This window comes from Anas acuta, chromosome 25 (genome assembly GCF_963932015.1).
Source record: "Anas acuta chromosome 25, bAnaAcu1.1, whole genome shotgun sequence".
Taxonomy (NCBI): Eukaryota; Metazoa; Chordata; class Aves; order Anseriformes; family Anatidae; genus Anas; species Anas acuta.
In genome coordinates, this window is record NC_089003.1 from 6,245,295 (window position 1) to 6,266,741 (window position 21,447).

The 21,447-nt window shown below is 55.6% G+C and overlaps 2 protein-coding genes across 12 annotated transcripts in view; both read right to left on the minus strand.

The window, feature by feature from the left end:
• The window catches only part of SCN4A (sodium voltage-gated channel alpha subunit 4), a 47,493-nt gene extending 37,675 nt beyond the window's left edge, over positions 1-9,818 (minus strand). For 2 of the 11 annotated variants that reach the window (XM_068660945.1, XM_068660937.1), the window contains exons 1-2: positions 8,968-8,985; positions 6,822-6,915 (exon numbers count right to left, since the gene is read on the minus strand). Coding sequence is in view for 1 of the 11 variants with exons in the window: in XM_068660935.1 (XP_068517036.1) it covers positions 9,664-9,694 (31 nt within the window). In the remaining 10 variants the exon portion in view is untranslated. Of the gene's footprint in view, positions 1-2,268; positions 2,348-6,821; positions 8,229-8,967; positions 9,121-9,663 lie in introns of those variants that run through there. The other 9 variants (XR_011089922.1, XM_068660935.1, XM_068660938.1 and 6 more) reach the window with 9 other exon arrangements.
• A 169-nt stretch (positions 9,819-9,987) lies between these two features.
• LOC137844513 (vasoactive intestinal polypeptide receptor 1-like) lies at positions 9,988-20,604 on the minus strand. Its single transcript, XM_068660966.1, has 13 exons — positions 20,250-20,604; positions 18,339-18,462; positions 15,365-15,472; positions 14,392-14,501; positions 14,121-14,218; positions 13,790-13,922; positions 13,072-13,225; positions 12,534-12,594; positions 12,232-12,298; positions 12,041-12,132; positions 11,763-11,892; positions 11,468-11,509; positions 9,988-11,200 (listed from the first exon to the last, which is right to left on the minus strand). The coding sequence occupies exons 1-13, from the start codon at positions 20,319-20,321 to the stop codon at positions 11,108-11,110; spliced, it is 1,284 nt and encodes a 427-aa protein (XP_068517067.1). The 5' UTR covers positions 20,322-20,604; the 3' UTR covers positions 9,988-11,107.
• Between the last annotated feature and the right edge of the window lie 843 nt (positions 20,605-21,447).

Here is a 21,447-nt window from a genome sequence, read left to right on the forward strand (position 1 = left end):
CCCCCAAAACCCGCAGCAAGGCCCCAGCCCCGCTTGCTACACCCAGCCTGTGGTGTGGCGGAGGTGGCTGGGCCTCCAGCTGCCGCCAGCCATCAGGGCCGGAGTCAGGTTTCAGCAGCCCCATGACTCTGCTCATTCCTCCCTGGCAGGAGCCAGCGCAGGAGTGGAGCATGGCTGAGTGGCACTGGCTTCGCTTTCGGCCCTGAGAACTAGGCCCGCAGCAGTGGGGACGCGCAGCTGTAGGGTGCAGAGCAAGGGGAGATGCTGGGGCCACTGGCACGGCCTGGGGCCGAGCAGAAGGGGCTCCGAGGGGATACTGCTCTGGCCGTGAAGATGCTGTGCGTTTGTGAGCTGCTTTTCTGTGGTGCCTGGTCCCATGCACCCACACTGTTCCCTTTGTGGATGTCCAGAGATGCTGGGGTGACAGCAGGTGCAGGACTAGGTCTGCAGCTCCCACACGGAGCCACCTCTAGTCACTGCTTTCCAAAAGAGAAGGGGCTGAACACAGGCCTGCCCCAGTGGTCCCCAACCCCACAGCAGTGTGGGGCTGACAGCAGAATCCCACCACAGCAGGGACACAGCCACCCCCAGGTGCCGGAGTAACATTGGGGCTGGACTCTGCTCCCCGCCTGGTGCATCCCAGCCTGAAATGAACTGCTAGAAGAAACCAAGATCCAGCTCTTTGCACCTCCAATAGGTGGAAGTGGTTTGGGAGCAGCAACAGTCGCTGCCCAGGCATGAACTGGCCTGGGTGCTCAGCCCCAGCCCTGCCCAGGACACGGGGTCCCCAGAGAATGGAGGTGCTGGGAACAGGAGGCTGCTCACCAAGACTTCCTTTCCATCTGGACAAGTTTTTTTTAAACTATATTTAAAAAACAAGCTATCAAAAAGTGCAAGCCTCTCAAACTATTTTCTATCTTTACAGGAACTAAAGCTGAGGTTTAAGGAACACGCTTTTTTTTTTTTTTTTTTTTAAACCAGCATGCTTTCCTTTCTTGGCACCAGCTTAGCAGGGCTGGTGGGACCCCAAAGCCTCTGTGAGCATCTGCAGTGCTCCTGCAGGGATAAAAACAACCTCCTTCCACACCCCACCCCTAGCAGCCACCATGTACACAGCTCATTGGGTGTTGTTTTTGGACACGTTGCCCATGTCCAACACCATGGGTCACCACAGAGAGGCATCTCACCTCCAGTTCAGCATCACCAAGTACCAGCAGGCAACTGGGAACAGCTTCATGCAGTCTTTGCCTTGATGGAAACTCAGTTTCCTCTGATATTTTCTGCTGCTCTGAGGCCACAAAAATAAGTCAGCCTCCAAAATAACAGGGGCGGTTTGGAAGCTACCAGAGATGCTGCGTAATTGGTCCTGGATAATCAAGGCAGACAGAAGGGTAACAGGGTGAGCAGCCAGCGTGCTTGGACAGCCACTCTGTCCAAAGCTGGCACTTCACCCCTGCACAGAAAATAGCCTCCTGGGGGCCGAGGAAGAGGGGAAGGAGTTTCTTGACCGCTGTGTGGGCCTGTGCATGGACAGGTGGCTGCAGGTGACACAGAACTGCTCAGCCCATCTCCCAGGGCATTGTTTTGGGAGAGCACCTGCAATGCCAGAGCTCCCTGTACCTTAGAACCAGCCTGCTAAGCCCAGAGGGATGCACTGGTTCTCCCTCGTGCTCAGGACCGGGCACCCAAGTTAAGGCACAGAGATAGGACTGGGGCATCTCAAGTGGAGGCACCATTGCCATGAGGGTCCATCTCTAGGGATGTCCACAACACAGGAACCCTATGATGATCTGCTGTGCCACAGCAAAGTCATTGATTGGGGTCTGGAGAACCTGTCCTTACCTGTCCACGGGCCTGCTGTCAGGTGTCATCCTCTTTAATAAGAAGCATTCTGGAAAGACCTCAAAAGAGGCTGATAGAGCCATAAGTCCAAGATGGGAAACAACCACTCACCAAGTGTAAATCAGCTTCACTCACCAAGGCAATGCTCTGCCAAGTGCTCGCCGTGCATAACACTGGGAGCACACCCCGCAGCAGGGATTAACAGGAGAACAATTAGCACATGCACCAAAGCCAGGTCCAGGAGAGCTCTAACAGCCCCCATGCTGCTACAGTAGCTGTGAGAAGTTAACACATGGGCAGATACACCAGCACCCAGCAGCTCAAGGGCTGGGTGAGATTGAAAGCAGACCCCAGACCCTGCCATGCACACAACCCAAGCCCCCCATGTGCCCAACCCTGCAGCACCACCCTCCTCATTGCCTGCACCTCAAAACCTCATTGGAGACCTCCCTACCACCAGCTGAGCATCCAGCAGCTGCCTGCAAGCAGGATAAGCCGGCCCTACCCACCCCTTACTCATTTATCCCTGTGAGGAAGTCGGGGTGAGGCGGCTGATGCAGCTGGGCCCAGTTGGGAGCAATGGGCTCGGGGATGAGTCATGGCTTGGGAACAGGTTCTCAGCCACAAAATCTGCTGCAAATGGAGCTTGTAAGGCAAGGACGCACATTGCCCACAGGTTGGAGATGGAAGGCTCTGAATCAGCAGGTGGGCATCCTGTGTGCTCAAACCCACATAGCTGCTCCCCTCTCCAACCCTGTGTGCGTTAATCCAGGGTTTAACTTAAAAAAATAAAATCCCATGGGCTGGGATACCCACTGCTGTCCCACAAAAACCTATTTGGCTCAGATCGAGCCCAAGGACATGGATGCTCCATGCTGTCACAACAGCATTTATATGGCCACAGACTTTACGAGGATTAAATACCCGAGGTTTCTGTGTCCTTGTCCCCTGCTGCCTTTCACACCTCATTACACCACAGTGCTCAGCGGAGGGACCATGGGGTATGGCAGGAGGGCCACATACAAACATTCCCAAACCCTGCTTGGTTCAGGCTGGGACGCAGGGGGAGTCAGGAGCCGTGTGCGAGGATGGCGAAGCCATCGGCTGCCATGGGTTTTGTTTCAGCTTGGGGACATTTAAGCTTTTTTTGGGGATGTCTGAGTGCAAAGGGTGACATGGCTCCTTGTTGCAAAGCTTGATGGTTAGAGACAAAAAAACCCAACACCTTCAGGAATGGTTTTAGGGATGTCACCGTTTGAGAAAGTCCTGTGGGGTGTTTACTTCCCACTGTATTTTCCCTGAGATTTGGAAAAAACAGTGGGTAAAATTGAGAAAAATCTGAAGTGAAGTGGTTTTTCTTTGCCCAGGGATAGCACTGGGGGTGGAGAGCTTTGCTTTAAGTCACGCGCATGGGTGATTTAACGCCACGCAGAGCAGGGCCTGGAGCTGCATTAGTGTGTTTGAGATTATATGAGTTTCTAGCAGCAACTAGGATAAACACCGCTCAGTTGTGCCAGACGAAATTAGCCATTTTATAAACAAGTTTATGTTCCTTTCTGTAAGACGATAACATGCTATTTAAGAGTCTGATGTTTACTATCCCCAGATATATGGTCATGCCTTAATGCTTGGCTGTAACTACTTTGCAAAGCCTATCTGGAAGATATGCGAAGTCTCCAAGTTTTTCTTCTGCAAGCAAACGATTTGTCCGACCCTGCTGTGGGTCACCATGTCTCCTCTGCTGCTGTGTTTCTCAGCCCACTGTGAGCTCACAGTTCTTAGACTGCCCTGCTTTAAAGGGAGCTGATGTTAAGGCTTAATTACAAGCAAGTAACACCAGTAAAACAAATAAAAAGAATAACACAAATCCTTTCCCCTTCTCTGCTTTCAAATGGTGGCAGGCTCGGCAGGCTTGGAGAGCAAGAAAGAAAATAATCCCTCTTTTGCCAGCATTAAACTATGCATTACTGAGGTTTTTGATGGTCCCCATGAACATCACCCTCCCAGTGCTGCTTGTTGTCCCCACCATATTTTTTTACCCTCCACTCAGTATATTTGGCAATGCAGGAATGCAGGATGCTTCCAAGCAGCATCCATCATGCTGGGGAGCTGGGTGAAGTGCTGCAGGCTGTGATTTGCCCGAAGTTGAGCAAAAGGGCTTGGTCTGTGGAAAGCTGCCCTTGGAAAACAAGCGAGGCTGGTGCTGACAAATGCCTTTGCCAAGTCAGGACAGACAGACAGTGATGCTGCAGCCAGTTTCTGCTCCTCGGCGTCACTGCGGTCCCCCAGCCCGGTGTGGACCAGCTGAGGTCTCTCACCGCCTGTTAAAGCAGCGCCGGTATGGTTGGTACAGCTGCATGCACCAAAGGCTGGATTTGCAGGTGAGATCTTTTCTTTGCTGCCTCGGGGTGTACTTTGGGACAAGGACTCCCCAGCTTTGCTTGGAGGACATGATACATTGCCCTGCATGCCACCTGCCACCTGCACATGCATCCAGGGTGCTGCTCACCAGCTGCTCACGAAGGGGTCCCTGTCCTCCCCAGCTGGCTTTGGGGACCCAAAGTCGTGGTGCTCGGCATGCCACCACCAGCCCCTGGGACCACGGCTGAGACCCTGCTCTGCCCTTCCCCATATGGGATTCACGTAGACCAACCCTATCCAGCCATTTCTCCTAACCCACCCTAAAATGGAAGAAAGCGTGGCAGATTTTTGCTTATCTGTCTTGCTCAGGGTCTCATGCAACCCTTGTGATAGCACAGGGCACCTGCACCACTTCTCCCCTTCCATCTGCCCCCACAGAGCTGCCTCTGCTCCCACACCTGGCATCATGAGCCGCGTGGAAATTAATTTTATGATATTCACCAGTCGCTATTGACCTGGATTTACATGAACACGGGCACTTTAATGCCTTTTTACCCCCAAGGGTACCTCGGTGTACTTGGAGGTGGGGGTGGCACACGCATAGGCTGGAAGCTGTGAAGTCCTCGGATATTCTCCTGGCCGCAGATGGAAATAGGAGGTTGCAACATCCTGCAGCAACTCGCGCTAACCCTGTCCTGCCCGGAGAGGGGAGCAGGGCTGTCACCTTGTCCCAAGGGGGGGGTGACAGGGGAGACCAGGGATGGGTGGCCGCTGGGCTTTATTTGGGGTATTTGGCTGTGGTGCAGGCTTGGGAAGGGTTAAAGCGGGGACCCTGCGCTTGCCCCCTGCCCACTGCTGGCACTCGGGTGACATCCAAGCCCTGCTCCTCCCTCCCGGCCCTGCCAGCAGCTCCCATGTCAGCCTCGGAAAAGATCTGGGCATGGCGGCAATGAAGGCAGAGAGGGGATGGTGGGGGGGAAGGGAGGGTGGAGGTGGGATCAGGGACCCCCATCTTCACCAGGGGACCTCGGCGCCGTGCTGCTGCCTGCAGGTGTACAGGCAGCCAAAATGCCGGGGTCACCGGTGAGTGGTGCTGGGAGCAGGTTCCCAGGCTGGTGCTCATGTGGGGTTTGCAATATTGGGGTGTCTGCAGCATCCCACAGGATGCCCATTTTCCCCCATAAGACCCCCATACCTCCTATATATATATATGTGTATGTATATATATATATTTATATATATATATATATATATTCCTCTTTCCTCATCTACACCAAAGGATCTCCTTCCTGTCCCCAAACAAAACAACCTCGTTAGCGCAACCTGCTGAACGCAGAGGCAATGCTGCTCAGGGCATCATTCCCTGCTGCCTGTTTCTCTCCTACCCCAAATCCAGCATAGTTTCCCCACGGGAGATGAACCCACTCCACGGGGTCCCTTTGTCCTGGGTGATGCTCACCAGACCCTTACGTACACACTGCAGCACGGAAAACAGCACATGCTGTGCAAATATTAGCATGGCCGAGTCAAAGCAGGACACTGTGTGCTCTACCCAGTTCCCATAAACGTGCCCTGTTCCCATGAACTGTTGCTACATCAGGCATTTTCCTAGCATGGACTGGAGAAGCTCACAGCCTTGGCCGTTCAACCTCAGGTGCAGGACCTTTCCTGTAAAGCTGAGGACTGACTGGGCATATCCTGTTGTCCCTGCGGTTTTATGCAAGTGATGCTCATCTGCCATGTCTGCTATTAAATGTTTTGCAGCATGTTTTGCTCGCTGCAGCCCCTTGTGACGGGGTGGGCGGGGAGGAAATGCTTGCCTTTTTCCTGCAGACCTCGCTCTGCAGATCAGCCCCAGATCCAGAGAAGTGGGATGGGTGGGGGGACTGGGGTGACTATATGCCTCTGGATTGACCCCAAAATGAGACTGGGGTTTCAAAGTGGTCCCATGAGCAATGGGAGCCCCTTACAGTAGGGCTGCAGGGGTGCACCCCAAAACTGAGCTGAGTCGCACCTTGGTGCTGCCGGTTTGCGTGCTGACGGGGGCCGTGGCCTTGCACCACGGCGGCCCCGGTATCACAGCAGAGGAGTCCCATTGCGTCCCGCCTCCCTGTGGGGACAGGAGCCTTCCCGAAAGGGGACACTGCGAGGCACTGCGCAGACCTTTCCTGCAACCTTGGCTTGGACAGGCCGAGGTTTATATTTAGATCTCCAGGAGAAGCCAGGAGAAAGGCGACTTGTGACTTTTCAGCCGTGCCCACTGCTTTCTTCCTCCGGCCGGCGGCTCGCAAATGGGTGGCCCGTCACCTCCCCCCACCGCCCCTCTCATCCCATAAAGCTGCCAAAGCTCCGGTGGCTGCTGACACCCATGTCCCCACACCCTGCCGGCCCTTTTCTAGGGACTCTACCCCCTGCTTCTGACTGTTTTTGGCACGGGGGGATCAAAACCCCAAACCCCCAGAATACCGAGTTTCTGAAATGGTGACGACTGCGGGGGCTTCGCTGTCCCCACGGTGAAACCCTGTCACTAGCTTGCACTGCCAGAAAGAGAAACCTGGGGACATCCAAGCCCCTGCCCGGTGGCCTGGCATTGTCCCAGGGCTGGATCCGGCACTTACCGTTGGGTGAAAAGAGCAAAATCCCAAGGAGAGACCTTTCGGGGCCAGATTTTCCTTCTCCTTCGACTCCTGGAGGCTTTGGCTCCGTGAGTGCCTGTTGGCAGAGCAGCTGCTGCTGCTGTCAGATGGTCATGAGTGAAACCTGAGGACATGCAGGGTCCTTCAGGTAGCCTCCAACGTCTCAGCTGTGGCATTCGTCCCCGGCAGCGCCAATCAAGGGGGTGGCGGCGTCTGCATCGCCCGGCGGACCCCCCCTCCGTGCTCCACAGCCAGCCGGCCATGCCCCGAGCTGGGGACGTGGCCACCCGGCATGTCCCCAGCAGCGCAGCAGGATGTGCCAGATGTTGAGGTGGCCTCGGGCTTGCTCTAGCCCCAAATTGGGCATGGGGAGGTGGCGACGGACCCCAGCCAGCACCTCCTCACCTCTCCCAAAAGTGACGTGCAATTGGAAAGTGCAGCGGGACAACTGCAAGGCGAGGGGGAGGACGGGACGGGGGGACGGGACACGGTGCCAACCCCCCTGCCAACATCATCTGCAGCCCTTTGGCAGCATTACTGAAGCCACACAGCACCCAGCACTGGCCTCAGCTCCTCCTCTCTGCTCTGGGGGCTCCAGCTCCTGCCCCACACGAGCCCCACAGAACCACAGCACCAACAGCACCCCACAAACCACAGTGCCAAGTGCTCGAGGCTGGCAGGGACCTCTGGGTCCCTCTGCTCCAACCCCTGCTGCCACCCAGAGCAGGGTGCCCAGGACCACATCCACCCCACGATGGCTGCAGTGCTGGGCTTGCCCTGCTTCAGCACCATCACGTCTTGTGTCTCCGTGTCCCCTGCTGCATGCTGTGCCAGACCTGCAGGTCATACCCACATCAGGGACAGTACTAAAGGGAATCTTGCTCTGCCTTGCATGATAGGGCTTTTGGGTGCTCTTTGCATGTTTTGGGGGGATGAATGAGGGACACAGCGAGCACCCAGGGCAGGGAGGAAGGTGCAGGGGTGTCTGTGCTGATCTCACAAGGTTCATCCCTTTTGGGGTGCATCGACCACCCAGCCTGCTCCAGAGGGGACTCACCATTACCTCTCAGCTCTGTGCCACCCTTCTGATGCTTACCTTGTCCTAAATCACCCAGCAGCGAGTTTCCCAAAATCAGGGAGCAGCCAAAGCCAGAGGAAGGAGGTGGTGAAGAGCTTTGCTCTGAGGAGTTTGCTACAACCAGTGCATCTGGTGGTGGAGGGCAGGGACAGGGCCGTCCCCCCTCTGTGGCTCTGGGGACTTTCCGCTTGCCCTCTTGGCTGTAGCAGGGTATTTGGGGGATGCTTGGTGGTTCTGTCAGCTTCCCAGCCCTCAGCTGCCTCGAGCCCAACCTTGTCACCACCGGGAAGCCCCTACAAGCTGCATGGGGTGTTTTGCTTTGCATACAGCCTAGAGCAAACTTGGTGGAGGGCATACAAAGGTAGAAGCTCCAGGATATGTTCCGGGAAGCCGGGGGCACCCTGGGGTGCCCAGCAGGGCACTGGGCATGCAGGAGAGCACAGCTCTGCCTGCATAGATTGGCTGCATCTCTGCAACCGGAACGGGAGCTTGAGGTGCCTGGGGTGCCCGTGACACTAATGTGGGTGCAAAACCAGCAGCAGAAGTGCCTTTGGGGTGACAGGGTGGGATAAGGGCAGTGCCTGGGTGTTTGAGGTGCTTTCGCTTGCAGCTCCCCCCAAGCAGCTGGTGCTGGGTGCATCCTGACCCTCCTGTACCACCAGATCCTTGCTGCCTCTGTGAGGACTCTGCGGGGCTGAGCTTTGGCAGGATCCAACCCATGGGGAAGGGGCACTTGCAGCAGCAGGGCGAAGTCCCCGCACCACAGAACTGGGCACATCCCAGAGCGGGGATGAAGAAGCGGGTGAAGCACTGGGGACACCCTCAGCATGGGCACCTTGCGGGGCACCCTGGCGTGCCCAAGCAGTGCAGCCTGGCATCCCATGGCAGATCCAGGGATGCGAGCAGGGGAAGAAGCTACAGGCAAAGGCACAGCTCCCCTAGCCCCGTCGCTGCGAAGAGGGGCGGGCAGAAGGGTCCCAAATCTTGCTGAAGCCTTGGGACATGTGTGGGCTTGGCTGCCTGCTCCCCCGAAGCGGCGAGGCCCCTTACCTTCCTGCCTGTAGGGTCCCTTGGTGCTGGAGCCCGGGGTCCCCAGCCGAGCTTGCCAGAGGGCGGCTGCGGGGCCGCTGCTGCCTTCGGGGCTGTCCCGGGGATCCGGTGTCAGTGCCCGCGGAGCGGGGCCGTAGTGCCACCCACCGGCTCCAGACAAAACACCCCCCCACACCCAGCACCCCCCCGGCCGCACCCCCAGGGCACGGTGGGCTACGGGTGGGCGATGGGTGGCCGCTTCCTGCGACACCCCACTCCGCGGCCCCACTGAGCCGGAGGACAGCCGCCCCAAATCCGAAGTAATAGGGCACGATGCAGGTAGAGACACAAAAACTTTGCAAACTTTTTGCAAACCTGTCACAAAGTCTCTGCGGCAGGGTCACATCAGCCCCCCCCCCCCCCCCCCCCCCGTGCTCAAGGTGCAGCCCTGCCTCTGTGGGCACCACTGTGCTCTGGGATGCCATAGATTCGATGCCCAGCAAGCCCCAGAGTGGCTTGCCCCCAGAGTTGGGGTGCAGGTTTAGCACCAAAAAGGGCCCATCCGCAGCTGCAAACGCATGCAAAAGCCAGTGCTTTTCAAAGCTTTATAGCAATGGTGACATTCCCTCCGAGCATCCCCAGCCCTGGTGCAATCTGTCTCCCTCCTCTCCCTGCCCTCATCTTCCTTGCTAATGATGGAGAGGGATGTTTATTCACCTGCGGTCTCTTGGCGGCTGCAGGCAGGCATTTATTTGGCAGCTGCTGTACCCCTCAGGAGGTTTCCTGGCTGGCGAGGCAGGATGCTGCTGGCCCGTGGGGCTGGTTAACGGAGCATCCTCCATCTCACCTCAAATCAGGTCTGGGGCTCTGCTTCCCTCTCAATGCCTCTTCGTGAGAGCAGGCAGGATCTCTGGAGATCCGGCAGTCTGGAAAGGGGCCAGTACGTGGGTTTTATTTAAGGAAGGACATGTGGCTATGTGGAGAAATTACAACCCGGGAAGCTTGAGAGGCTCTGACGAGATCGGATGGCTCGGGTCTCAGGAAAGCAGCGCGGCTGGGGGAGGTTTGGGAAAGGGCATCCGAGGCCTTTCTTGCTACTGGAGATGCCGTTTGCCAAGGCAGGAGCTTAGCGTGGGGCGAGTGAGGGCTGCTTGTGGGGCAAATGGGACAGGCTGTGGCATGGGGGCGACTCTGACTGGAGGGGACGCCGGGCAGAGCTGATGCCTGCAGGCCATGGCACACTGGCACCCCCAGCCCAGCCCAGCCGCATCCCTCCTGCGGTCCTGCTGTGTCCTCTCCATCCCTTGTCCCTCGCCCAGAGCCTGGATGCTTTACCAGACATACAGAAAACAGATGTTCGTTCTCCAGAGGTATTTCCAGGTGTTACCATTGACGGCAGGGTTTCCATCAGCTAGCAAGCTTGGCACTGAGTTTGTGGTCTGGGTTTGTGCAGCAAACAAGCCTCTGAAAAGCAGTGCTGGATTACAGAATAAGATTTTATCGGCAAATGCCCACCAGTTCCTGGCAAACCATCCCATCCCTCTGGTGCTGGGCACTGAGTGGCCGAAGTGACAGGCATGGGAGTAGGGGAAACATCTCAGAAATACGGGGAGGATGTGAGTAATGGGAGCACTGGGGGATTGTAGAGCTGTTGGGTTTGGTTTGTCTTTGTATTTGCTTCTCCCACCCCCAGCATGGCTGCCAGGGGCTATGTTTAGGCATCTTCCCCTAAGGGAAATGATTTTGTAAATAAAAGAGGGAGGGAAAAAACATTGGTAAATCCCTTCAGCACTGGGGCCACTTCAGTTTCCATTCTGGTGACAAACGAAAAATGCCAGATGTTGTTTTTAAAATATGTGTGTTTCCTAGCCAGCCCCAGGGCAGAAAAGGAGGAGAAGCATGAGTGAATTCACTTGCTGAGTGAATTGCACGTGGAGCTCTGGGTAGGTGAGACCCCAGCACGTATCAGTAAGAAGCCTCCACAGACACCAGCACCCAAGTGGGCAGAGCCTTTCCCCATGGGCTGCTCACATCAGCCTCTGAAGGTGCAAGACCCAGAACCTACAAATCCCCTTTTACTGTGGTTCTTGGGGCTGTACTCATGGAGCTGCACCACCACCACCATCCACAGGGAGAAATTTCCCCCCAGACGCCATCCTTGTCATGCTGTGAAGTCTTGGGTGGCCAGGTTGAAGACGTTGCTCTCCATGGACGACTGCCACTTGCCCCAGTTCCTCTTGATCTCAGCCTGGACCTGAAGCGAGAGCATGGACTGGTGCTGGCTCCAAGGGCACCACCATCACTCTGCAGAGGGGTGGGAGCTGCACCCCAATCAAGGGTGGAGTCGGAGTGCAAGAAAGAGGGGACCCTGTGCCTGTCTGTGTGCCCATGTGCGCACACAGGCACAGCTGTACACATGTGATGCACATTGGAGTGAGCCCCTGGGGGAGTCTGTGTGCCCATGTGCAAGTCAGTGGTGCTCAGGGGTGGGTGCTGTGCATGCCATGGGGGTGACACTCACCTCCCCGTTCAGGAAGCAGTACAGCAGAGCCACCAGGAACCCCTGAAAAGCACAGAAAGGACATGTTCCACCCAAGAGAAGGGGCCAGACCCCTCTACGCTCATCTGCTGCCTACATTTAGCACCCACTGTGCCTCTTACTGAGGGCAGCACAGGTATAGGATTGAACGCAAGCCCCAGCAGCACATCCTGTGGGCTCCTGGTGTGATGGGATGGGATGGGATGGGATGGGATGGGATGGGATGGGATGGGATGGGTACCTTGGGATTTCACCTGCCCATCTCCCCCATCTGCACCTGGTAGGAGCCGAGGACCAGCTCAAAGTACAGCCGGGCATCCACACCGATGTGTTCGGGGAAGAGCGCGAACACCACGTAGTGCACCCCGAAGAGGGGGATCAGGAGCAGCGTGGACTTGGTCAGCCTCCTGCGGAGAGGGATGGCGTGAGTGGGGCTGAGTGCAGGTGGTCACAGCGGCCCGGGGGCCCCGGGGATGGTCCTTCCTTCGGGGAGCCCCAGGGCCTCCTGAATACCAGGGTGAGGGGAGCTGCCCTTTGCTTGAGCCGTGTACCCACATGTACTGCTGCTTATAGTTTTTGCTGATGTCTGGGGACCTTATCTTCTGTGCTAACATCCTGGTAACGTTGAGGAAGATGAGGAAGTTCACCTGCCATGGAAGCCTTGGCTCAGGATCTGCACAGAGCCCCAGCTGGGTCCCCGCATCCATCTAGGCCCCCTGGGATGCTTGGAGTGGGGACATACTCACAAATATGGCCAGGAGGATGGGAGCCTTGATCACCCACCAGAACCGGCTGGTGTAGTCATCCCAGCAGCTGTGGGAGAGGAGAACAAACCCACCCGCTCCCTTTTAGCCCAGGTCCCAGCCCCTCACCCCATTGGCATGGGTGTCTTTGTGCCCCACCAGAAAATAGAACGAGCATTACAATAAATTGCTGCCCCAGTTCTCCCCTCCTGAGCCTCCCACGCAAGAGGTTTGTCCCCTTGGACTTGCACAGGGGACACATGGTCAAGCTGGCCCAGAGGAAGAAGGGGGGTGTCTGCACTTACCCATGGTTGTCGTACTGCAGCCTGGTGGCCACCCACACGCACACCGTCAGCATGGGGACACCTGCAAGGACAGGACACGGGCAGGGATGTGGCATCACCACAGGGCTCTGGGCACCTTCCTTCCACCTCTTGTCCCTCCAAACCTATGTCAGAGCCAGGCCTGAGGCCCTGGAGGTGGCAGGAGGGTTCCTTCAAGTTTTAGAATGGGATGGTGGCCACTGATGGTGCTGCACCTATGTGTGTGTGTCACCTCCTGGCCACCCTCCTGCCAGCTCCTACACCCAACCTGGCTTTTGGGACGGCTGTTTGCAGCCCCCAGATACAGGAGGGGAGTGGGAAGGATTTGTCTGTGCCCCATCCCGATCACATGCAGGATGGGTGGGCAGCAGATGCTGTGAAGTCTCTATGTCTGGTACCAGTGGAGCCATCTGGGTGATGGCTGGGGATCAGTGATGATCTTGGGATCAGTGATTGCCTGGTTCTGCGCTGCTGGGACCTCACTGGAAGGGGCAGATGTGCTGGGGGGGGGCACACTCACCCCAGCCGATGAGGATGTACCACCAGATGTAACTCTTGTCAGAGGTGAAGGTGAGCAGCAGGAGGGTCTGCAGGTACATGCCCTCCACCAGCAGCCAGTAGAAGTTAGCCAGGACTGAGTACTGGAAGAAGGCGATGGCTGCTTTGCAGTTCACCTGCAAGGATTGGGAGGAGAAAAGCTCAGTGGTGCTGGCTGGGAGGCAGACCCCATCCCGAGGACACAGGGGACAGCTGGCCTCCCGTCTGCCTGCTTAAGGAGACCCGTGGTGCCCTTCTAGTGCAGCCCCAGGGATGCTGCAATGCTCCAGCCTGGCACCTCGCACAGGTTGGCCCATGGCCTATGCAGTTATTGGAGGACCTTTAGAAACCTGTATTTGTGGGTGTCCTTGATGTCGTATCTGTGTCCTTTCTGTTCTTATTGGCAACCCCAAACCTGCACATCTGGAGCTGCAAGGTTTGTGTGCACATGAGCTCTGTTGGGGTTGTGCAGAGCTCCAGCTCTGCTGGAGACCAGAGATGGCTCTGAGGGCAAGAACATGTTCTCTCACAGACAGGGCCCATCCAGCTAAGCTGTTGTGAACCTCCCAAGGTCCACCGAGTCTTTTCCAGAGATCCTCACAGCCTCTGTGTCCCTCTTTGCAGTGCTAAATCTGCTGCAAATGCAGCCAGACCCCTCCAGACCAGCACACGCAGTGCCTGTGCAAGGCTCAGCACCTCACCGTTGACATTGTGCAGTGGTCAATGGACTCGTCTGAGAAGAGGACAGCATCCTTGATGAACACGGCAGCCCCCCGCAGGATGAAGGAGGTGAAGAAGTGGATGTGGATGGAGTTCCTGGTGCAGTGCAGCTTCCTATGGGTGGAAGAGATGCACCGTGTCCAGGCAGGAGAAGAAAGGGCAGCCTGAGGGTTTTATGTCTGTCTGTCCCTGGCCATCCGTGGTGCAGGGATGGTGCTGGCAGCACGGGGGGGGAGAGGTGGAGAGCAGCCATCCTCTGCTCACGGTTTGCCTCCAGGTCCAGCTCACAGAGCAGCCAGCGTCGAGCCCTACCTGAAGCAGGAGAATATGCCAATGGCCAGGAACAGGGCTGCCAGGGATGTGGAGTAGCCGCAGGTGTAAAGCACCTTCATGGTGACAAAGTAGCCTTTCTGGAAGGGAAAGCACCAAACGAATGAGGTGGCACAGGCTGGGGGGCTCATCTGCCATGGGCAGGGAGATGGTGAGTCCTTTGCCTTTTGCAACCATGCAAACAAGCTCTGATCCCCACAAGTGACAAGGATGAGGCCACCAAAATAACCCCAACAGCATGGGACCCACTTGCCTTGGCCTCAGTGTCGTTGCCACTCCTGATGTCCTCCAGCTCGCAGGCATTGTAGTAGGGTGGGCTGGGGAGGCTCCATCCTGCCTCGGTGCAGTTCCTCTGGATCAGCGCTGCAGTGGCAGGACAGGACCTCACAAGAGCACCATCGCCCCTCGTGCCAACCCCGGCTTCTGCACCAGCACCCCCAAAACATCCACCCACACCTTGAACTCCAGGATGGTGCCTAAATCACTTCCCAGGAGGACGTCCACCAGCATGGTGGAACTGGCAGCGGGGGGTGGTGGGCACTACAGGAGCACGAGCACATCCCATCAGTGCTGTGCTGGCAGGGCAGGGCAGGGCAGGGCACGAAAACCAGCGTCACTACCCAGAGTGGGAGGGAAGGAAGGGTGGATGGGGACTTCTCCATTCATCAAGCTTCCCCTAAGCATTTTTTTTCTTCATTTTTCCCCTAATGCAAGCATTCACCAACCCTCCATCACCTTTTCAATTACACCCAGGCAAGGGAGCACCTGGTGGCCATTCAGGTGCTTTCCTTTGCACTTCATTGCCTCCGAGATGGATGGAGGCAGCTGCTCCCAGGGCAGCAGCGCCTGCTCTGGCCCTGAAATAATCATGATTCTGTGCTATATTTTTCACCAGTGCAGCTCGGGGCAGTACTGAGCATGTCAGGTGCATTAGTCCAGTCTGCAGATGCAGAAAGAAGTGCACCAAGCAGCTGGGGGACTGGCCCGGTGCCACACAGCTGGAGGATAATGCCCCCCAAATGCTCTGCCCAAAAGGGAAAGTATCCACTGGGTGATGAGAGGGCTTGGGGATATCCCTGGTGTGGCAGCACCCTGTGTCTCTGCTTTCATCCACCCCCCCCTTGGGTTGTGTTTTGGAGCTGTGGGACCGGAGGAAAGGGCTAGGGAGGCATCAGGATCTGTGCGAGTGGGGATGAGCATCTGGGGCTGGGTTCAGAGCCCCGCACCTTTGGACTTCTTGAAGACGTGCAGGATGTCGGGACAGGCGACGGCTTGGGATTGACCGACGGGCACAGCTGGCCAGCAGCTTACTCCATCCCACGCCGTCTGGCAGCCTGGGAAGGGACGAGACGATCAGGGGACGTGCTGGGAGGTGACAGCCCCCAGCCCCACAAAAACATGGCGTGGCTGTAATGGGAGAGCGGGGACCGGCTGGCCATCACCATGTCTTGCTGTACCCGGCAGGAACCGGGAGCATCCCAGTTCTGGGAACAACCCAAGGGGTGCAGGGAAGGGCTGGGAACTCCCTGGTGGCACCTGAAATAACGCAGGTTTCCTGAGCTGAATTTCTACTGCAGGGAGGGCGCAAAGTGCCACCCCTGTAAGTCCTGTCTGGTGAAAGGGATGCGACAGGGGAGGATTTAGAGGGTCCTGGGGGAGTCAGCAGCCTCATTTCTATATGGGATGCCCTTGGGGAGGCTCCCATCACACCAGGAGCAGCAGGGCCACCAGAAGTGCTCCTTCCTCTAAGAACTTGCAAAAAAGTTGCCAGGACAGAGGAGGGGATGAGGCAGAGAGAGGGGAGGAAGGAGGAAGAAAGGAGAAAGCACCACTAGACTTGCTGGAGGATAATTAGTTAAGCCACATTGTGCTCCCCTCTTTTGCACTAATCCAGGGTTTAAATGACTCCCAAATCACTTTGGAAAGGAGCACAGTGGAGCAGATGCAGGGCCTTGAAGAGTTAGTGCTGCAGCACTAACAGACACACAGACACACACGTCCAGGACAGCTCCCCTCCTTGCACACGTACGTGATTAACCTTGGAGATACACATTATTAACCTGGAGCTACAGCTATTCCCAGCCAGGGAACGGGGACTCAGACACATCTAATTAGTTTTCTCTGATTTCAGCGGGGTGGGCTGGGGGTATCTGGCCAGGCTTGGAGGGCTTTGCAGGGCTGGCATTACAGCACTGAGGTATGTCTTCATTTGTCATCTGCTGGGACTGTTGCTGAGAGGGGTTGCTTTGTTTTTAAGAGTTGGTGCAGAGCATCTGGATGTGTCTGCCCCACTGTATAAAGGCATCTTTTGCTGTATGCAGTGGTGAGAGCTGTGAGATGCCTGGTCAGGAACCAGAGGAGCTCTGCAGGGAATAAAGGCGCTGGGATCAGGGGGAAACGTTTAAATCCCTCTTCCCACTCTGTTTGTCTGGGCTGTTGCAGAATCCAAAACAAAACAAAACAAAACAAAACAAAACAAAACAAAACAAAACAAACAAACAAACAAACAAAACAAGCAATCAAACAAACAACAACAACAACAACAACAACAAATCAAAACACCGCATTTCTAAGCGCTGTGGAGAATGGGCAAAACGTTCCCATGGAGAAAAGGTGATGGAGGCAACTTCTGCAGGGACAGAGCAAAAAAACGAGCAGAAAAACCAGCAGCGAATCTCTGCAAACCTGCCTATGCCTGCAGGAGGCTGCTGTGGCTTTGGTGTCCCCACACTGTCCCCAGGAGCCACCACTTCCGCATGCTGTCCCCAGGCTGCCGCCAGCCAAAGCGCACGGCTGTGGTTTGGGTTGCCCCAAAGCACCCTAGTTCATCAGATTTTGAAACTTCCCTGAGCAAAACACTATCCTCATGGTGTTCTTCTTGATGTGGCAGAAAGGAGCTTTTTTTCCATCAAAATGCCATTTGATGGGAAGTTGCAGCTCAGCATTTCCACTGGTTAATTGTATGCGGATGTGCCAGGGTTGGTGCCCTATTTTGTGCTGCTCCGACTGGCATCTGGAGATCTGCAGAAGCCTTGCTGGGTGGTGGTTTCTTTCCAAACACCTCACTGCAGTGAACACCACAAGTACCACGTACTTAGAAGAAAAAGCACTGCAAAAGTGATCTCTAAGCAGGTTTCAAGCTGGGTTCCCCAGCATGATGCTGAAGCTTCAGGTCCCTGTCCTGGTGCTCGCTATATTGCTACCATGCCCAGGACAGCATCCCCCCAGCACTTTATGCCAGCTCTCAGCAGGACACTCCCCATGGTGGCACCAACAAGCAAAGGGAAGGGAAAAATTCAGTTCAGGTGGGCAGTGGAGGCTGCAGCCAAACAGGAAACTTGGGATTAAACACTGAATTTAATTAATCGCGCCTCTTGGTTATTTTCCTAGAGTGAGATTCTTTCTCCTTGGCTGGCACGATCTGGGCTGCACAATGGACCTTTTCCAATCAACTTGGCTTTTCCCTGCTAAGCAGGAGGATACGTTATATCTCTGCACAGTTACTTATGCAATTATGCACCTTAACATGCATTTATTGAGATGCTTCATTTTTACATTTGTATTAGATGAGATCCATTGAATGACGCATTTCTTATTCACTAGGTGATAATTTTTATCCAGAATTTGAGCCAAGCTGCTCTTGGATGGAAATTGAAATGCAGTTAAAAAAAAAAAGTAATGTACAAAAGCAGCACTTTATTTTTTTCCTTTTTTTCTTTCTTTTTTTTTCTTCAATTAGTTAATCAGTTTAAAAGTCCCGGATATGTAAAAATTAAGTTGCTCAAAACATGTTTTGCACTGAAACTAACTGAATTAGCAAGGCAAGAAGGGGCGCCGTGCTGTGCGATGCTTGTGGCAGGGACGAGGACTCTGCGGTGCCCATGCCCAATGCCTCTACTTCGGTCTGGGGCAGGTCCAGGGCAGGATGATCTGTTTGGGGCAGAACTATGCCATCCTTTTATTGCACATGCCATACGCAATGTGGGTGGCCTCAGCCCCTGTGGCTGTTTGCAGCTCCCTGCCCACCCATACCCCCCCAGGTGCCATCTCAGCCCCCATTTCCCTGCAGCAGCACATTTTGGGGTTCTCCAAGGATGCTGCAACCCCTCTGCCATAGACTCTCATCCAAAGCCCCCCATAGCACATCCTCCCCTTTGTCCCTAGGAAAATGTGCTTGCGTGTGGGGAGGGCTGCGCTCACCTTGCTGCCCGTGGGCGGTGGGGGGGGCTGGATTTCGGCTTTCACTCTTGATAATCTCCAAGCACTCAGCCTCTTGCTCTTGGAAATAGAGGACGACAGAGCAGTCGGGATGCGTTGCTCGCACCTTGGGGAGGGAATGCACAGACGGCAGGACGCCGGGCATTAAAAAGCCTGACTAGGAAGGAAACCAGCCGATATTCGCTATTTCTACTGCAGCCAGCCCCAGGAGAGCCTATCTACGTAGCTGTGCTTTCAGACCCTGACATTTCCCTAGCTTTCTACTGTTTGACTTGTAAACATCATAAAGAACCGCCGCAATTATTTCTAATTCCCTCCAAAAGCAAGTGATGCTTAAGGGCACTGCTCTGCCCAGATGCACACGCCGTGCAGAGGCTTTAAAAAGAGAGGGGCCGACCCCATCAGCAGGACAGATGCAAGAGAACCATGTAATTAAAGATTAAAAAAAACACCTATTCAGGCATGGCTAATCCTTCCCCCATCCTCCTCCTTCAAGGTTTTAGTTTTGTTAGCAGGAGTGATGAGACAGTGAAAAGCACACCCTGTGGCTCCCAAAAATGCAGGGGATGCATGAGGATGGGCAAATGGACCAAATGGGAATTAAAGCCCTGTCCTCCCTGCCCTGTCCAGGCTGCTTCTTGCAGCCCCTTCGCCTCCTCCAGGAAGTTTCGTTTCCTTTTGCTGCTGAATGCAAAATATGCAAGGAAATTCCTGGCCTGCAAAATACATTTTGGTGGTGGCCGTTGTGCAAAACACTGAGAAAGCTCACAGGACTTTGGAGCACCACAGCAGGTACGGGACTGTGCTCCCTTCAGAGCCAACCCTGCGCCGTGCCCCAGTTTCCCCATGTGAGAAATGAGCTGATGCCATCGCTCTCCTAATAAAGCCCCAAAGCACCCTCTGATACCTTTCTCTTTCTTTTCTTTTTTCTTTTCTTTTCTTTTCTTTTCTTTTCTTTTCTTTTCTTTTCTTTTCTTTTCTTTTCTTTTCTTTTCTTTTCTTTTCTTTTCTTTTCTTTTCTTTTCTTTTCTTTTCTTTTCTTTTCTTTTCTTTTCTTTTCTTTTCTTTTCTTTCTTTTCTTTTCTTTTCTCTTTTCTTTTCTTTTCTTTTCTTTTCTTTTCTTTTCTTTTCTTTTCTTTTCTTTTCTTTTCTTTTCTTTTCTTTTCTTTTCTTTTCTTTTCTTTTCTTTTCTTTTCCTTTCCTTTCCTTTCCTTTCCTTTCCTTTCCTTTCCTTTCCTTTCCTTTCCTTTCCTTTCCTTTCCTTTCCTTTCCTTTCCTTTCCTTTCCTTTCCTTTCCTTTCCTTTCCTTTCCTTTCCTTTCCTTTCCTTTCCTTTCCTTTCCTTTCCTTTCCTTTCCTTTCCTTTCCTTTCCTTTCGCTTTCTTTTTGCTTTCTGTTCCCTTCCTTTTTGCTTTCTTTTCCCCTCCACTGGCCCCCAAGTCACCCAAAGTCCTTGGGGAGCATGGTGCTACTGGGAGCCACCCTGCAGGACACACGGGGTTTTCCTCCTTGGGGGTGCCCTGGACCATCTCATCCCATCCTGAGCTTTGCTGGTGGAGCTGGTGTCACAGCCCCGGGGTGCTGCCATTGTCACCTCCCTCCCTGCCTGTCCCTGCTTCAGCAAATCCTCCCCCCGAAGCTCCTGTGAAAGCAGGTGCAGCTTGGTGTCCCCACTGCCAGCTGGCTGGGATGGGGACAGGTAGTGGGAGGGATGTGGATGGGGACAGGAACACGCTGGGGACACCTGACCCCGTGGGGTCACCCACCCCACCAGGACTGCGGGTGCTCCGCTCCCCAGGGCTGGTGGGCCCCGAGGTGGTCATCACAGGCAGGGGCCCGCCACTCTCACTGCCCCCCTGACCTCCCCATCCCCGTCCTCCCTGGGGACACTTACCCAAAGCATCGGGATCGTGAGCAGCAGGAGCAGCAGCGTGCAGGAGCCGGGGAGCTGCCACGGGCACCCCATGGCTGGAGCCAGCCCTGTGCCGTGTCTGTGGGTGTCCCAGCTCAGTCCCCAAGGGGCTGGGGCCAGCCCAGATCCTCCTGCATGGCCCTGAGCACTGGGGGGACCCCAGCTCCCAGGGGTGCCCCTGCTCTCCCTGCTTCTTCCCAGCCCTGTCCTGTACCCAGGTCCCTTCAAGCCGCTTTCCCTCAGGGGGTGCTTGGTCCCCGAAGGTGGCCCTGACCTGCTCCCAGTGTCCCCCCAGCTCTGCCCAGCGCCCACGGCTCCTTCTCTCTGCCAGCCTGAATGTCACAGCTCCCGGGTCTGGCCGTGTGCAGGCTCCACCCTCTGCTCCCCCTCCCCACGCACAGGGCTGGATGCCAGGAGCAGCAGGGGGGGGACACCCAGCCTGGCACTGCCATGGCCCAGTCCCCTGCACCCTCTTTTCTACACCCCTTGGAGACCTGGGACCCCCTCCAGCTGTGCCCAGGGGCATGCACTGGGGGGGCCGCGGAGTCCTCTTGCCTGCGCTTTGGATGCAGCTGAGCTGGAAACCCGATGTCCAAAGGCTTTGGGAAGTGGGGTGCAGACAGGACTGATCCAGGGTGGGGTGCAGGGGGTGTGCTGAGGGGCACGCTGCTCCCCAGCCAGCTCTGTCTGGTGATAGAGGAGCCCCGCGGGGATGTCGTGGTGCTGGGTTGGTGCACACTCTCATGTGCAAACACGTGCCCTGACACGCGTGTGCACGCCTGGATGGGTGCATGCACAGGGTGCAGGGATGCTCCTTCAAGCCCTGCGTGCATGGGAGGCTCTGTGGGCTGCTGCCCATCCTGCCTGCTCACCTGCATGGGCTGGGACACCTCCGATCCCCTTTCTAGAATGGGGAAAAGGCCGGAAAGGGCTAGAAGATGGGTGTGTGGCTGGCTCTGTAGGATAAACTTAACTCTGCCCCATCCAAGCATGTTCAAAGTCCTTGGACAGGTCGCCTTGTATTCCAGAATGCTGCGTGAAACCCCAGCAAAGTGCAAAACGGAGGGTTTTAATCTGCGCTGAGCTCATGATCTTGGTGCTTGGGTGCAACCAGGATGCTGGGTGCAGAGCAGAGCGGGTGGCACAAAATGCCCAGCGCAGCGTCCCTGCCAGCCATGCC